This window comes from Cibotium barometz, chromosome 45, assembly GCF_041138505.1.
Source record: "Cibotium barometz isolate CiBa-2024 chromosome 45, ASM4113850v1, whole genome shotgun sequence".
Classification (NCBI taxonomy): Eukaryota; Viridiplantae; Streptophyta; class Polypodiopsida; order Cyatheales; family Cibotiaceae; genus Cibotium; species Cibotium barometz.
The window spans coordinates 26,785,345-26,804,148 of NC_141090.1; the positions used below are offsets into that span (position 1 = coordinate 26,785,345).

General features: G+C 45.5%; 1 protein-coding gene across 2 annotated transcripts in view; it reads left to right on the plus strand.

Moving 5' to 3' along the window:
• The first annotated feature begins 940 nt into the window (after positions 1-940).
• Positions 941-18,804, plus strand: part of LOC147612572 (uncharacterized) — a 66,733-nt gene continuing 48,869 nt past the window's right edge. The window contains exon 1 of one of the 2 annotated variants that reach the window (XM_086783190.1): positions 941-1,193. In XM_086783190.1, the coding sequence (XP_086639316.1) occupies positions 968-1,193 (226 nt within the window). In that variant the 5' untranslated portion in view covers positions 941-967. The remainder of the gene's footprint in view (positions 1,194-18,804) is intronic. The other variant, XM_086783191.1, reaches the window with a different exon arrangement.

Below are 18,804 nucleotides of genomic sequence, written 5' to 3' on the forward strand. Positions count from 1 at the left end.
CTTGATTCAGGCTGCCAAGCAGGCAAGAGTCGTGCAACCATCTAACTGGGATGAGATTCCTAAATTTATGAACCGATTAGATGTTTTTGCCCACTACATCCAAGTGTAGTGCCAGCATATGCAACCCTTCATCTTCCAGTGAGCCCATGATTGGCACCAGAATAATACTCAAAGCAGTTGCAAAGTCAATGAGTAACTCACATCTCTACCAAAAATGATTGCGTGGGAGAAAAAGGTATACCATATGAAGGGCTTCATATCCATTTATAAAAGGGGAATTGAGCCTAGTTGGTTGTCTTATCTGGATGTTGTCGTATTAGGAAGGAGAGGGAATGGTATATAGATCACAACATTCCTTAAAAGTAAACACTCTTCATGTCCCACTAGACACACACACATCATAACAAAACTCACATCCATAACACTCATACATTTGCTTCCCACATCAACACTTCCACTGCTCTATAACTTCATACCAAAAGTACATGACCCTTAGCCCACATCATAAATTCCCAAGAAAACCTGTGCACTCTCATGTTTTGTGTATAGCTAGCGTTGTCCTTCCTATAGATAATGATAACCACCCATTTAACCACATCACAAAGTCCCTTGGCCATCTATGTTGAATCCTCCATGAAGCATTGCCTTTGCCCTAGTTGTGGTTGTTAAAACACTGAGGTAGTACACCACACTGGAACGGACACAAGCTAAGTGTACCTAACCGTTTGGCGGCTACAATTCCCTTCTTTTGGCGGCTACAATTCCCTTGGTGCCCTTGCATCCTTGTTGTGGTAGGTGGACAAAATGGTGTCCATTTGCACAATGTTCATGAGTACATTTCGTAAAGCAAATCAACCTCAAAATTTAAAGGGTTTTCTTAAGAATTTACAAAGATGCTTAAAATGCTGGATATTTTTTAAAATTGAGATTTTTAAATAAGCAAAATCGAGCGACCTCCGTTTGAGCAATGGATTGTTTCCTCCCGAGAAGCATGATTCACTTGGCTAGGCCTCAGACATGCAACTATCATCACGGCGAGTTCGACCATGTGAGCAAAAGCACATACAGGAGGGCCGGCGCTCGCTGCTGCAGCACCAGCAGCTCCCCATCGCAGGCAGCCGTCTTCACAGCCACGCGACTCAACGCCAGTGTCCTTCGCATCATGGGTCCCGGCAGCAATTTCAATACAGGCGGTATGATAGGCATTTTCATTGCAAACTACATTTCATGAACCTGTTTAGGCTTTATTTTCTCCATTCTAAGCAATTGGGTGCCGCATGCTTGCAAAAAAAACGAGTCTTGAGTTTTCAATGTATGATGGGTGTCTTTGACACCCTTGCAAAAGATTGTCAGCTACCTCAAATAGCTCATGTACATGTATGTTTAAGCAAAAGAGTCTGGAATGGCTGCTGGGATATGAGGACCAGCGGCGACCTATTTTCCCGTGGGAAATGGATAGATGATAGGTGGCCATTGCAAGACGTGTTGTGGTTCCCCATTTTATGGTGGGAGGTGGACGATAGGCCGCCGTCATGTGTCTTCAGGAAGCGATGCCAAGGTCAAGGAAATGCTGACAAGCCGCAGATGTGCCAAGATCTGACAAAGATTATTAAAGAAACCTGATTGTAAGGCTTGGATTTGTCTTCAAATGACATATGACCATGACGTTTGTGACATCAATACATACCTTGGGCACTGGGAGGTTGATGGTAGTTTGTGACTTCAAAGTAGTCCACATAAATTTGTCCTTCTAGGATAATAACACAAAAGATAATGCTGTTGGGATAGCATGTGAGACCTTATGCAAGGTGAAGCTTGGTCCTTATGCAAGGGGATACTAGGATCTCTTTTTCTCTCTCTAAGCCTACGCTCATGATTTTCTTTCTTCCTGTGAAAGTGATGTAAACCTTTTTGAGAGCTGAGGCCTCCTTGTGCTGTCTATACAAGCAAGAGAAGTATCCATGTGCCATCATCAGTGGCGGATTGGCCATGCCTTCACACAAATGTGATGGCATATAATTAAGCCCTATCAATGAAATCTTGTTGATATGTAGTTTATGTCTTGTGCACTTGCCGTACAATGGTGCCACGTGGGCATAATTGGACATTAAGTACAACCGTAATTACCTTTTGGATGTGTGATGGGTGGGTTCGGTTTGATTTGGTTTGACGTCGCTGGCAAGTCGAACTCCACACCTGGAAGTAGCAACGCCCCAGATGGTGAATGTTTGTGATCTTTGCAGGCTCACCTATGAGGCTCCCCTATAAGTGATATCTGAGGAGTGGGCGGCTACCAACAATTTTGAAAACAAGGTGGAAGCCTCTAATACGGCAATAGTTGTCGCGAGGATTTGAAGGTCCGCGGGGCAGCAATCAAGCTAGGGAAGGAGGGTGGGGCAGGCGCAATAGAGGAGGTGGGCGAGGACGGTGGCAACACAGCAGTGAGGGGGGGGGGGGGGATAAGGCAGGGGCGCAGTCGGGCTCGGCAAGGGAGGGGGGCGAAACGGTGAAGGGGGGGAGGGGGCAGGTAGAGGAAGGTGGGTGCAGGGGGGGCATACAGAGAAACGTGCCGCCGGGGGGGGGGGGGGGGGGGGGGGGGGGGGGGGGCTTAGAGCACACGAGAGCTACTTCTTTTCTTTGCTTGAGAAGCCTATTGTAGTGTTATGTTTAGCTTGCCCCCCTTCTTTGAGCATTTGGAAGAAGCTTTTGTATTGGAGTTCCGCGAGACACTCCCTAGCTGGTAGAATGGTGGTGGCAAACTAGGTCCTTGCCACCATGTGGTACATTACTTCTTGTTGGGCCTTCTCCCGAGCATGTATTGGTCAGGTACATCGGTTGATGTGGAATTTCTTATGGGCTGGAGTGTGATGGGAGGCTTGCCAGGGCCAAGGTGGCATGGAGAGTGATCATTCAGCCGCATTGTAGAGGAGGCCTAGGCATCATTGACCCCGCTATTCAGAGCCGCGCCCTGTTGGGCAAGCTGATTGTTAGAGGATGACTTCCCGGTGGTGAGCCTTGGAAAAACTTGCTCTTGGCCTGGATTTCAACCCGCACCCCGAGTCTAGGGGGCCCTTGGCCGCAGAGTACCAGATGGATCTTCATTGAGGTGTGGGCCCGCGGATTTAGCCCAACATTTGAGGACAGATTTGCAGCGAGTTTACTTCGAGCTTGGGACCACCTCAGGCAGCTAGCTCTGGTTGCCGCAAAGGAGCGTCCTCAATAGCCATTGATCTAGAACCCCTTGATCCCTTTATCGAGTGGCCACATGTTGGGGGATCGACCTCATGTATCATGAGGCACATTGAGCGTAGCACCTGCCACGTCCCTTGGAGATTGGCAAGCACACAAGAAGTTACCCCCAAAGGTTTAGGAGAGAGGTCTGGCAGGGATCCGGGGTAGAGACAGGCTCAGCATCGACATTGACTCAGCTATTCCTTAGGAGTGGTTGACTCCTATCCCAGACCTGCCTCCTCCGTGTGGCTTGGCGTGTTTACCAGGCATGATATCGTTGTGGCAGTTCACGGAGTGGATGAGGGCAGTGGTTTGCTCACTTTTTCTATTGGATCCCATGGTAGGTTAGAGAGATCCGAGCCCCCCTTGAAGGATTTCAGTGGCTGCATCTTACAGAGGGTGAGGGTGATTGGATTTCATGCACGGGATTGGCACATAGACCCACCACCGGCCAAGGTGGCCAGGGAGAGATCCTGGCGGCTGTGGATTTGGGAGTGCCGACCCCTCACGTGCCTCCAATGGGACCTGGAAGAGTGGACTTGGCATGATCCCGTTGATCAGGAGACTCTGGATGCCTCCTTTTTTGCATACTCAGTGCAGCTAGGTTGCATGATCCAGATGTAAGAGATTGATGGCACCTCTGCAGCTGCAGCACATTGGTAGTCATAGGGCCTCTCACAACGTTTCCTCTTCGATTTTTGGAAGAGGCTTTGGGACAATTTTTGGCCTAGAAAGATCACCCTCTTGGCGGTTGGCACTTGGCTGGCGGTTGGAGGTCGGCTAGCAGCTTGCCCGAGGTGCGGCCACTCTCAGGAGTCTTAGCGAGAAGCTTTCTTGGGGCTTTGGCGGCCTGGCCCTTTTCTTACTAATAGAGGTGGTGACCCCATCTGGCATTACAGACTACCTGTGTGGTTGCCCCCTCCCCCCCCCCCCTCTGTGGACTATGTCACTCTTGCCTGCAAGCTGCTAGCCTGCTTTATATATTATTTCTTGAGTTTTGAGGAGTTGCCATTATTGATGATGGAATCCGGATCTTGATTCTTGATGTTGCTAGTTTATTTATGCCAATTGGTCGGTTGGGTGCCCACTGTAACTGGGTTACCCAGATTCTTTAGTTTTAAATTGTAAACATGTTTTAATCTGTAAATGATGCATGTTTAACACGGAAGGCAACATATTTTTTACGTATTATAAACTTATATATGAATTTTGGGGCCTGTATCCCCCCCTTTGTATGAAATGTTTTTGAAACGTCCGGGAATTGAAACAAATGTTTATGAAATGTGTTTCATGAAACGCCTGGCAACTATGTTGCCAGCACCTGTGAGATGCCTAAGAGATCTATCTAATTGCTACCTTTCCATGACCTTTGATCTCCTTTACATAGGGATATGATGGAAAGTCGTGTGCAGGTTGTTTTTGCCTTTTTGACCTAATAATTGTGACATAGCGGAAGCCTTCATGCGGTTAATCACAACTCTTAAGCACCTTGTAGGAACCTTAATGCAAAACGCATGAGAGGAGAGAGAAAGAAAGAAAGAAAGTTGTATTAATGTCTACTAGAGGCCGAACTCGACCTATGAGACAAATCAATGTACAATTGTCAATGATGTCCAAAAAAAAAGGACAAAATGAACATGAAATAAACTATGAAAGTACTGAGCTAGTGGGGGGGTGTGATGGATGGAGCACTACTGCTAGAGGCTCAGTATGCAACCTATATGCGCAGGGTATACAAGAATGCAATGCAGATCTGTCTAGCTCCAACCTATATACGCAGGGTATACAAGAATGCAATGCAGATCTGTCTAGCTCCAACCAGTACCATAATGGGGGTGTAATATGTGATACATAGGCGATGGCGAGGCAAAAATACCTTGGAGCATGATCTCTGGGTGCGAGTGTAAGTGAGAGAGAGAGAGAGACTGTTTTTTAGTATATGTATTATGTACATAGAAAAAGGTTACAAAGGCCATAGGCCTTCCCAAAAGGGCTATTGACTACTTCTATTGTCTATACATGAGCCAACTCCAAGATGGAGAGAGATGAAATGATGCTACTTCTTGAAAGAATGGGTACTATGCTGTGATAGTAGATACCCACAAAGAAATGCTGCAAGAATTGTACAACATTATAAGCATAAAGGAGAAAAGAAGATCACTGTTGAATATCACCAGAAAAGGTAGTACATCACGTGGAGCAGCATGAGGGAGGTCCCGTAGATGCTACCTATCACTGTAGAAGTTGAAAAGATAGATGAAAATGAGGCTAAGCCTAGCCACCTTTATATAGGTGGGAGAGAGAGCTGGCCGGCTAGTAGCAAATCAGAGGACTGGCTGACAATGCATAAAAAATCTGAAACGATGCCTAAAAATAGGCAAAAAAACAACAAAAAATATGTAGTGCCTAGATGCATATGCGGGGCTTCAAATGGAGCCAGATACAAGCATGAATGTGCATGGGAAAGTCCATCTGGGGATGAAATAATTTCCAACACCTCCTCTTCAGCACCAGATGGGTGGACCAACTTCGGCACGTTGCAAAAAATCCTCCAAAGAGTCTGAAGAAACAACCTCCTCATAAAAGGCACAAAGCTCTCGAAGATATGGTACGTTTGAATACCGAGAAGGTCTGCAGAAGGAGCCACGAGAAGATCGAGAAGATATCGAAGACGAAACACGAAGATCAATCTGGAGAGAGAAGCCCTCAGGAGATGGAACCATAGATGGCTCCGAAAAATGTGGCACCTCCTCTGCATTCGCAAGAGGTATCGGGACTGAAGTAGAATCCTCCTCTGAAGAAGAAGGAAATGAAACAACCACTAGAACAAACGGATCATCAGTGATAGCTGAATTTGCCAGGTTCGAAGTAGGAACATGTTCCAAGATAGTGGAAGATGCCTCCTCTGAAACATAAGAAGGAGAAGCAACTGCCAGGAGAGAAGCCGCCAAAGTAGGAAGCTCCAGAATATGTGAGGATATCTCAACAAAATCATCCACCTGCTCTGTAGAAGAATCACTATCCTTCTCTGAAAGAGAGGAGAGAAAATCTACAATGCCCGAGATTCCATCCCTTCGTATCTACATAGCCTCTCCGGATACAATGCCTCACACCATATCTCTTCCTTGCCTCCGAGAAGCCCCTATTCCCAAGCCAATGCTTCATATGCACGCACATTGGACATCTCTCTAGAGCTTGTCCCCATCATCAGTCCAAGAGACAGCCTCCGCTAGTCCCCCCCTCCCAGTCCCAATGTTATGAGGAGTCAATTCATGGAATATATATTCCCATGTTTTCTATTATTTATGGTTTGGAGTTAATCCATGGAATATATATTTCCACGTTTCCTACTTTTATGAATTATCCTAGACGGGTTTAGATTGGGATGCCTTTTGAAATACAGGCAACCATAGCTAAATTTACGCGTATGCAGATGAATCCATACATGCGTGGGAGTATTGGTTGCATCGTCTTGATGATATGAGTTTCGTATGGTTGTTTATATTTTTAATTGATTAATTTACATGAGAGGAATTATGCCGTCCATGACTTGGAGTTACTCTCAATAGTGTATGCTCTGAAGTTATGGAGACATTATCTTTTGGGACAAAGGTTCACCTTGATGACAGATCATCAAAGTTTGAAGTGGATCTTCACCCAAAGGGATCTCAACATGCGTCAAAGGAGATGGATGCAGACCCTGCAGGAATTTGATTTTGAGATAAGTATTGGCCGAGAGGGAAAGAAAATGTGGTTGCAGATGCGCTCAGCAGAAGTGGTGTCAAATCCATTGATCAATGAAGAAAAGGAGGAAATCATGCAAGACAAATTCTTTGCCCCTATTGCTAACCTTTTGAAGTAGGAAAGCAAGACTCCTCAGGAAATGAGTCGAGTTCTTGGGTACAAACTGGATGAAGGATGCATGTATTATAATAATCAGCTATGTATCCCCAATGATGAGGGAATAAAGGGAAGAATGGTGATGGTCAAAAATATTTTGAGATGACCGATTTTAAATGTTGACAAATAATATTCGATTTTGTGACAACAAGCGCCATTAATTTATTTTGGATGCCATTCATATTTATTAGCAATGTATATATTATCTAGGGACATGTGAAAGCTCCCTTGTGCATATTTGATTTTTCAAGATATGTACACTTTTATATGGTTTTAGACTTGCATCTATTTTTGAAATAGTTTAGCTTGCACGCTCGAGAAAGCTATTTTTAAAGCAAGCTACTTTTGAAGCAAACCTATTCTTGAAGAAGTCAACATATTTGTAAAGCACACTATTTTGAGCCCCAGAAGTTCTCTCAAGAAATATATTAAGTACACCAAGAGGAAGCATGGGCTCACTATTGTGTGGGAGCAGATTAGACTCAGTATTGTGTCGAGTAATTCCTTATTCTATTTGTTCTTGTAGAGGCCTTCTTCCAGGCAGCCAGCCTAGGCAGGACTTCCTCCTAGCCAGGATTTCAGCCCGTACACCCTTGGCCGCAAAGCACTAGATGGATTTTCAAGAAGATGCGGAATCGTGGCTTTAGCCCAGCTTTTAAGGACAGATTTGCAGCCAGTTTATTATGTGCTTGGGATCATCTCAGGCCAGCCCTTTAGAAGCCTCCGAGGAGCGTCTCCGACAACCCCTGATCTGGAACCCCTCATATATCTACCTAGTGGTCAAATGTTAGGGACTCGCCCCCACATATCTTGGGGGGCTTACTAGGTCCCTTGGAGATGCGCTCACATTCAAACAATTGCCCCCAACGGCCCAGGGGAGGGGCCTGACAAGGATTCGGGGCAAGGACAAACTCAGCCTCAACATCAACTCTGCCATTCCTCCAGAGTAGATGACCCCGACCCTCGACCCTATCCCCCCACAATGGCTGGGAGCATTCACCAGGCATGATATTCTTCTGGCAGTTCATGATGCAGATGAGAGCTCCGTCTTGCTCGCCTTTTCGATTGGACCTCATGGCAGATTAATGAGAGCAGAGCTCTCCTTGAAGGACTTTAGGGGATGCACGTTACAGAGGGTGAGGGTGATCGGATTTCATGCACGAGTGGCACATTGACCACCACCAACCAAGGTGGCCACAGAGAGAGACTGGCGTTTATGGAATCGGGAGAGTTGGCCCATCATGTGCCTCCAATGGGACCCAGGAGAGTGGACATGGCGTGATAGACAAGGCGGAGACTCCAAGTACCCCATTTTTTGCATACACTGCACGGCTTGGTCATCGGATTCAGATGCCCGAGGTCGAGGGCACTCCGGCAGCAGTAGGACACTAGCAATCCCAAGGCCTTCCACCGCGCACACTCTCAGATTTCTGGAAGAGGATATGGGACAGTTTTTGACCTCAGAAGATCACTCTCTTTTTGTGGTTGCTGGCACATAGGAGTTCGGCGATAGGCACATGGTTGGCCATTGGAGGTAGACTAGCATCATGTCCGAGATGTGGACATCCCCAGAAGTTTCAACAACATTGTCTATGGGATTGCCCAGAGGCTCAGCAAGTTTGGCAATGGATTCTTCGCATCTTTACTATGGACAAGACCTCTTCTCATACTATTACATGGGACACAGTTGCTTGAGCCACTGAGGCCGAGATAGTCCTAGCTTAAGAGGAGGAAGGTGGGGGACTAGCCCTTCAGGTCTCTCACCTTCGCATCTCGGCAATGCCAGTTCCAGTCCCATCAACTAGTCACTAGACTCCTAGTTCAAGCCAAAGATGGGAGATTTGTAGCAACATTGCCGCATGGCACAGCTAGGGAGCTCGTTGCAGTGAAGCCATCGAAGGTACCCCCACACTATCAGCGGAGTCCATCAGGAGCATCTGGCTCGACATCATTCTTACCTCCGCGGCCAGTGGGGGAAACTTCAGGGTGATTTTGACCGTATGCGGAAGCATCAAGAAGCCTTCCTGAGGCTCTGGCAACCTGGTCCTTTTATCACATAGTGGTGGTGAACCCACTTGGCACTACAGACACCACCTATGTGGTTATCCCCCCCACCCATTGTATGAGATAGCCTTCTCCTCATAGAGAGGCCAGTCGGAGAAGAAGTGCATCCTTCCCCTTTTTCGTTCTTGAAGTACATCCTTCCCCTTTTTCGTTCTTTGATCCTCATTCCATACTTGGAGGCGATTTTGTACTTCGCCTTTTAAAACTATCTTTTGTTAAGTAATAGAAGGATCTTGTTTCCGGGAAGAGCTTGCTGCAAGCGGACACAACACACCCACAAATAGAGTAGAGAACTTGACAAGCATAGAGAGAGCTTAGAGTTGGCGATGGAAACTTACACATCAATAAGTGTGAGAGAAAATCTTATTAACTAAAGTAAACGCCCTAAATCAAAGGCCCAAAGGGGTCCAACCATAAGATGCCATGTGTCCTATAAAGGTGTAAGTGACTCGTAAGGTTTAAAAACCACTCAAACTAAGATGCTATAAGGCCTAGTGTGCCCAATACTAATACCTCCTAACTCCTACATACAATACCACTACAAATGTGCATTCTCCTACAAACCCCCCTGTAATGGAAATCTATATGTACAAACTAGATCAATTCCCAAAAGAAATCAAGCCCAAAGCACTGCGAAAAGCTTCAAACTTCTCATCACGAAGCATCTTGGTGAAGAGATCCAGCAGGTTGTCTTGTGATGGACAATAGATGAGGCTAATATCACCTACATGTAGCCTCCCCTACACATAATGATAATGTACCTCTATGTGCTTAGTCCGTGCATGGAAAATTAGATTCTGCGCAATAGCCATAACACTCTAATTGTTTGTAAGTAGGGGAGTAGCACCCTATTGATGGCATGCATGAAAGAATGGGTATTATGTAATGATACCCACAAAGAACTGTTGCAAAAACTGAAACACTGTGTATGGACAGCAAGCATAAAAAGAGAAAAGAAGATCACTGCTGAATATCACCAGAAAAGGTTGTACATGACGTGGAGCGGCACGAGGGAGGTCCCGTAGGTGCTGCCTATCACTATAAAAGCTGAAACAAGATCTAAGAATGAGGCTAAGCCTAGCCACCTTTATATAGGTGGGAGAGGAGCTGGTCGGCCAGTAGAAAATCAAAGTACTGGCCAACAATGCATAAAAATGCTGAAATGATGCCTAAAAATAGGAAAAAAAATATGTAGTGTCTAGATGCATATGCGGGGCTTCAAATGGAGCCAAATACAAGCATGAATGTGCATGGGAAAGTCCATCTGGGGATGAAATAATTTCCAACACCTCCTCTTCAGCGCCAAATGTGTGGACTGACTCCGACACACTGCAAAAAAACCTCCAAAGAGTCTAAAGGAACACCCTCCTCATAAAAGGCACAAATCTCGCAAAGATATGGTACATCTGAATACCGAGAAGGTCTCTAGAAGAAGCCACAAGAAGATCGAGAAGATATCAAAGACGAAACACCAGGATCAATCTGGAGAGAGACGCCCTCAAGAGATGGAACCATAGATGGCTCCAAAAAATGTGGTACCTCCTCTTCATCTGCAACAAGTATCGGGACCGAAGTAGAATCCTCCTTTAAAGAAGAAGGAAATGAAACAACCACCGGAACAAAAGGATCATCAGTGATAGCTGAATTTGCCAAGGTTGAAGTAGGAACAGGCTCCAAGCTAGTGGAAGATGCCTCCTGAATATGTGAGGATATCTCATCCACCTGCTCTGTAGACGAACCACTATCCTCCTCTGAAAGAGAGGAGAGAAAATATGCAATAATAGCATCAACATGTAACAACACAAGGGAAGGAAGATACTCATCCAAAGGAATGAGAGAAACTAATAAGGTCACTATCAGAAACTCCTGTAAATAATCCTCTTTTGCGGATAGGGCACTGACTTCTGAATCAGAAGTCTCCTGTGTGACCACCAGGATGGACTCATCCTGCTCCTGTGAAGATGAAAGAACAGGAGGATCATAGACGGCAAGAAAAGAAATCTTGGCATGAGACTTCGTACTCTCCTCTGTCATTGGTGAAGTATCTGAGCCATCTATCGTTGGTGAGGTATCTGAGCCATCGGTGGAGGACTCCTACTTTGCTTTAGCTTTGTGGAAATCAGCCTGTCGAGCAAAACATTTGGCCTCTGAATGACCAAGTCAATCACAAAAACTCACGAGAGTCCTTCATCATGGAACCCTTGACGCTGTTAGAATTGTCAGAATCGTCGTCATCAGAAGATGACTTTGTGGTGACTTTCTGTTTGTTGTTGTTGCCACCACGTCCACCTTTGGTCTTGCCCTTGTCTTGGGTGACAAATGCAGATTCTGGCTCCCCTTTCTCATCAAGCACTTATCATGTAAGTAGCTCAAGACCTCCTCGAAAGAGGGGAGAGGGTCACGAAAATATATGGTATCTTTGAAAGCATCAAAGGAAGAAGGAAGTTTACCTAGTAACTTGTGGACAGGGTTATCGATAGCGCTCCCAAATTTTTCAAGTTGTCGTTTAAGCCGAGAGAACTCCCCAATCTTCTCAATGATATTGTCGAAATCACTGATCATCAACTTCTCAAGGTCCGCTTCCAACTTGGCAATCTTCACGGAGGAACACGACCATACCTCCTTTGAATCTTTAGACATATCGATCGTGCATTACTCCCAGAAGAGATGAACTGAGCATTAATGCTAGGAGTCATGCAATGTGTGATGATGAGGCGAGCACGAGCATCCAACTATCCCCAAAACATTGGATCCACCAAAGAAGGTGTAGAGATAGAAATCCATACACCAGCACTCTCCAAAAGAAGTTTGGTATAATAGGACCAGGTATGATGATTGGTGGATGTCAGCTTCATAGAATCACTGACTTGGGGAGGAGCATAGGATGGTAGAGAAGAAGGTAGATACTGTGGAAGAGGAGAACCAAGAGAAGTGGTGGGGTGGGTACATAGCAGTGGATACAAGAAAGAAGAAGACGTAGTGGGTAAAGGCACAGGAATTTTGGTAGAGGGAATAGGTATCTGTGAAGAGGACACCTATGTACTGTGAGTAGGGCAAGAGAAGAGGATCCCCGAGAGGGGAGAATGGTGATCTCCAAAAGCCATCACCTCCAAGAGCCCAAACCTCCTTTAGAAAGACAAAAAGAGAGGGTGAGGGGGAGGGAACCAGAAAGAGAAGAGAATAGAATGACTCTCCAATCGTAAAGGCTGTAAAGCAGCTCTATAGGAAGAAAAATGCAGCACTTGAGGCAGTCCTGAGTGAAAACGCAACTCCACAGGAAAAAACGCAAGTTAGTGATGAAAAACGCAGCAAGTGAACAGTTCCTATAAGTTGTAAACAGTCAACAGCGGCATGGGAAAAAGAGTGCAGGTCCCTGTAGATGTTTCTTGCTCTGATACCATCAAAGAATGGGTACTATGCAATGATACCCACAAAGAACTGCTGCAAAAACTGAAACACTATGTATGGACAGCAAGCATAAAAAGAGAAAAGAAGATCACTGCTGAATATCACCAGAAAAGGTTGTACATGACGTGGAGTAGCATGAGGGAGGTCCCGTAGGTGTTGCCTATCACTGGAGAAGCTGAAACAAGATCTAAGAATGAGGCTAAGCCTAGCCACCTTTATATAGGTGGGAGAGGAGCTGGTCGGCCAATATAAAATCAGAGGACTGGCCAACAATGCATAAAAATAAAATAGGCAAAAAAATATGTAGTGCCTAGATGCATATGCAGGGCTTCATATGGAACAGATACAAGCATGAATGTGCATGGGAAAGTCCATCTGGGGATGAAATAATTTCCAATAATGCATACAGGTCATCAAGTAACCTCCTCAACCATATGCACTCAACTGTGGCGGTGAAGACTGCTCTATACTTAGCTTCACATGAAGATGTCACCACTATGGGTTGCTTTTTGCTAAGACATAAGATGGAAGAATTCCCAAACAAAAAGCCAAAACCACTGGCCAACTGTCGTGTATCAAAGTCACCATCCCAATCTAAATTCTTGTACGCGCAAAGCTGAAAATCACCCCCCCTAGCATAGAACAATCCATAAGTACCCTAGAGGTATCTGAAAATGCACTTGTTGACAGCCTGCCAATGCTTAGCCCTTGGGCTATGCAAAAAATTTCTCAACAAGGAAACACCATGAGCTATATCTAGCCATATCGAACACAAATATATAAGGTATCCCACAGCCTAGCTATACATGGTGGCATCAAGAGGCTCACCTGCTTTATACTTGTCTCAACCGGTATGGCAATAGGCTTGCAATCTTCCATGCATAACCTTTTCAAAAGCCTCCGAACGTACTTTGATTGAGACATAACAATGCAACCATCTATAAAATGGATGCCCAAATAGAAATGTAACCGACCAAGATCTGACATCTCAAATACCTTCTTCAATTCAGCTTTGAAAGCTGAAATTTTCAGCTCATTGTTCCCTGTCAAGATCACATCATCCACATATAGGATGGCTAAGACAATGACTGAACCGTCTATCTGCACATAAAGAGTACTCTCAATGGGACTATTCTGGAATCCCTACCTCACCAAATGTCATACTTGCACCACAATCCCTAATCATATCCCTCATTAGGCAGCAATATTAGATGCATTTAGGGCATCTTCATCATCATGTATGAAGTCGGCAGCAGTTCAACACACATATATCAAGTCGGCAACATTAGAATATCAATCGACAGCATTGTGTGAGAGTCGGCAGCATTTATCGGTAATTATGGTAAAGAGTTTGGCATTTTATGTCACACGTCATGATAGAGGACAAATCAGCTGGCTGAGAACAGTTGAAGCTGGCCAACCAGCATCCAAACATCATATTAATAGAAGTGTTGGAAATTATTTCATCCCCAGATCGACTTTCCCATGCACATTCATGCTTGTATCTGGCTCCATTTGAAGCCCTGCATATGCATCTAGGCACTACATATTTTTTGCTATTTTTTTGCCTATTTTTAGGCAGCATTTCAGATTTTTATGCATTGTCAGCCAGTCCTCTGATTTGCTACTGGCCGACCAGCTCCTCTCCCACCTATATAAAGGTGCCTAGGCTTGGCCTCATTTTCATCTATCTTTTCAGCTTCTGCAGTGATAGGCAGCATCTACGGGACCTCCCTCATGCTGCTCCACGTGATGTACTACCTTTTCTGGTGATATTCAGCAGTGATCTTCTTTTCTCCTTTATGCTTGCTGTCCATACAGTGTTGTAAAGTTCTTGCAGCATTTCTTTGTGGGTATCACAGTATAGTACCCATTCTTTCATGGTATCAGAGCGAGAAACATCTATAGGGACCTGCGTTTCTTTTCCCATGCTGCTGTTGACTGTTTACAGCATATACGAGCTGTTCACTTGCTGCGTTCCTTTATCAGTAACCTGCGTTTTACTGTGGAGCTGCAGGACTCCCTCAAGTGCTGTGTTTTTCTTCCTACAGAGCTCTGTTTTTTCTCTTGGAAGTGATGGCTTCTGGAGATCACCATTCTCCCCTCTCGGGGATTCTCTTCTCTTCCCCTACTCACAGTTCACAGGTGTCCTCTACACAGATACCTATTCCCTCTACCCAAATTCCTGCGCCCTTACCCACTACTTCTTCTCTCTTGTATCCACTACAATTTACCCAGCCCACCACTTCTCTTCGTTCTCCTCTTCCACTGTATCTACCTTCTTCTCTACCATCCTATGCTCCTCCCCAAGTCAGTGATTCTATGAAGCTGACATCCACCAATTATCACACATGGTCCTATTATACCAAACTTCTTCTGGAGAGTGCTTGTGTGTGGACTTTTGTCTCTACACCTTCTTTAGTGGATCCAGCGTTCCGAGGACAGTTGGATGCTCGTGCTCACCTCATCATTACACATTGCATGACTCCCAACATTAATGCTCAGTTCATCTCTTCTGGGAGTAATGCACAACAGATATGGCTTGAGATTCAGAGGAGGTATGGTCGTGTTTCCTCCGTAAAGATTGCCAAGTTGGAAGCAGAGCTTGAGAAGTTGACGATCACTGATTCCGACAATGTCACTGAGAAGATTGGGGAGTTCTCTCAGCTTAAATGACAACTTGAAGAATTTGGGAGCGCTATCAATAACCCCGTCCACAAGTTACTAGGTAAAACTTCCTTCTTCCTTTGATGCTTTCAAAGATACCATATATTTTCGTGAACCTCTCCCCTCTTTTGAGAAGGTCTTGAGCTACTTACATGATAAGTGCTGATGACAGACAAAGGGAAGCCGGAATCTGCATTTGTTACCCAGGACAAGGGCAAGACCAAAGGTGGACGTGGTGGCAACAAGAAGAAGCAAAAAGTCACCACAAGGTCATCTTTCGATGATGACGATTCTGACAATTCTAACATCGTCAAGGGTTCCAAGATGAAGGATTCTTGTGAGTTTTGTGGCCGACTTGGTCATTCAAGCAAGAGTCCTCCTCCGATGGCTCAGACACTTCACCCACGACAGATGGCTCAGATACTTCACCAACGATACAGGAGAGTACGAAGTCTCATGCTAAGATGGCTTTTCTTGCTGTCTATGATCCCCTTGTTCTTTCATCTTCACAAGAGCACGATGAGTTCATCCTGGTGGTCACACAAGAGACTTCTGATTCAAAAGTCAGTGCCCTATCCGCAAAAGAGAATTATTTACAAGAGTTTCTAACAGAGACCTTATCAGTCTAATCCCTTTGGATGAGTATCTTCCACTCTTGTGTTGTTCCATGCTGATGCTATTACCCGAGCAAGAACTGAAGTGGCGGTGGAGGGGTCCATCACTCTCCCGATAGCACGACCTATCATCGGGAGGAGAGGAAGGTACTCCTTCCTAAGACTTGGGAAGAAGACTGTCATGGCTGCTACCTAGCAAAGAAGGCCTAGACCGTACGCAACGCGATGGGGCTTAACTGCATGACTTTGTCTGAAGTTGATGGCGAGTCAAACTCAACCTGGTAGTAGCCATGCCTCAAAGGATGAATATCAGTGATCTTTCCAAGCGCCCAGGAGGCTAGCCTGTAATAGATCCCTGAGCTGCCTGTGCGTTGGGCGGCTACCCACAATCTTACATACCAAGGTGGAGGCCTCTAATGATGCGACTGTCGAAGCAAGGAGCAGGAGGTCCGCTTCTGAAAAAGAGGGGCAAGGGACGGTGGCCTTGATCGGGGGAGCGGCTGCCATGCAGTCCACGTGGCGGGTTCAAGACTAGAAGAGGCCAAAACTTGCCACAGATAAAAGACCCTGAGAGTGAAATACACCTAGATTGGAAAAAAGGAAGCACGGAGGGGAGGCGGAGAATAGGGCAAGGTGGGGGAGATGGACTTGGGGCTGAGGAGGTGAAGGAGGCAACGGGGGCTGAGGGGAGGGTGGGCGGGGGAAGAAAGCCCCGCGAAGAAGGAAGCGAAGGGGAGGGGGCGATTGAGAGGCTAGGGCAGGGGGAAGGATGGGGCTAGGGCTGTAGGTGGAAGAGAGGGAGGCTAGGGCTGCAGGCAAAATAGCAGAGGGGAGGGGGAGGCGGAAGTGAGGGAGGCTAGGGCTGTAGGCAAACGGCATAGAGGGGGGGGGGGGGGGGGTCGAATAGAGCTGCAGGGGAGGGGAATGCGAGGGGGAGTTAGGCGCGCAGGGGAGAGAGCTCCAGCTTCGCTCGACTGTTTCCCTGCAGCAAGCTCTTCACAGCCATACAAGGTAACATTTCTTGTTCCTATAGTCCTTCTTGGGTTCAGCGGGCGTGCCAAGGCATACCCAACAAAACATCACATTGAGTGAGCGGAGCTACCAAAAAGCTATGGAGGTCTACATACTCCTGTATATAAATACATAGTTTTCCAATTAAAAGTATCACGTTCACCCATATGCCCTAAAAGGTTGCATGCATTTGCATTCCCATGTCTTCTACATTGAGACCAATGGTGGTAGCCATACGTATGGAGATAAAAGTATCTGTTCATGCATCATAAAAAAGGAATAAGGTGGGCTGATCTTGCAATTGCCCCCATGCCTTACATATCATCATGCTATTGGGTAAGTGTCATGTATCAGGTGCCATATTTATGTTAGGCTTTGCCACATTAGCCTTCGCATTCCTGGAATTCTCTGGGCATTTTGCATATATATTCTCTTTGCCACCACATTTAAAACATTTTCCCTTTCATTTCTAAGCCTCTAACCGCTGTTTGAACAGCCCAAAGTTAGGGTGATTTCCCCCGGGCTTTATGCAAAATGCTCTTTGCTACCACATTTAAAACAGTTTCCCTTTCATTTCTAAGCCTCTAACCGTTGTTTGGACAGCCCAAAGTTAGGAGGGTGATTTCCCTAGGGCTTAGTAGCAGAGTCATTCTCTGCACCTCGGGCACATTTTTAGGTGGCTGTACATCCTTTTTCTGGTCATAATTGGCCCTTTGTTTGCCCTTACTATGACTTGAAAATGGCTTGTTTGTGGGCCATTTCATCTGTAGGTTCTTGGCTACCATGGGTCAACTTCTGCAAGGTGTGATTAGGATAAACTTCTAGATCCTGTTGAATAATAGTATGCAGCCTTGACTCAAACTTTCTCTTCTTCTCACCCTCTAAGATCTGCATAAACCCAATACTTTGAAATGTATGAGGAAACCAACTCACCCTCATTCCAGGACATCCAATCCCATTCTTTACGTACATCTTTTGCGAAGTTAGGAGGTAGAAACTGGGCATAAAACTGTGTTTTGAATTCAACCCATGTGTGGGCAACAGTATCGTCCATGTGTGACAGATTTGTTACTAGAAATGTGTATTAGGTTCAATGTCCTAGCAAAACATGTCACTTATGGACTATGGTTTTAGTTTTTTATCATGTAGATTAGATGCCACGTGTCATCATGTGATTTAACCTTGGGCTAGTTAGGGTTTCATCATTATAGGCCCTAAGTTTGATGTAAAAAAAAAAAAAAAACTACTTGCAATAGAAGTTACTAATGGAGTTGTGTTCCTCCTACACGTGTGCTTCTTTACCTCTGTGTACTTGCACATCTTGCCCTTGCAAGCTTCTCCATTCCAACATTGGGGATTAGAGCAGGCTAAGGTTGAGAGGAGTGTTTAGGGTTTCTGCAGCAGGTCTTTTTAGGGTATTTACGCATGGGCGATAATGTCTGAACCTGTTCTAGGGTTTGGACAGCTCGTTTTAGGGTTTCCACATCAGTATGGGCTGTTAGGGTTCCTCTTTGCAGCTATATTTGGCTTGTAAGGGCCCATAGTCAGCCCATACGCAGCCCATGCACAGCCCATCTTCTCTTCGAGATAAGCAACTTGCTTTGTTTCTACTGGTGGACCTACATGATGAGTTCTGTTGGTACTTTCTGTTCCTACTCTTGCTTGTGGGACCGCATATACATTGTATGTGACCGGTCTTGCTTCAACAAGGCAACTGGACATTCTGTCTATGGATGAAGATGAGTCTATGACAAATCATCTCACTAAAGTCAAAGATTTAAGAGGACAACTGCGTGGGATTGATGAGGTCATAGATGATAGACAAATGGTGACAACTGTTGGGATTAGGGTTAGGGTTTGCATCAATTTTCAACGCACACACATAGTGAAGCAGTTGTGAGCAAGAGAG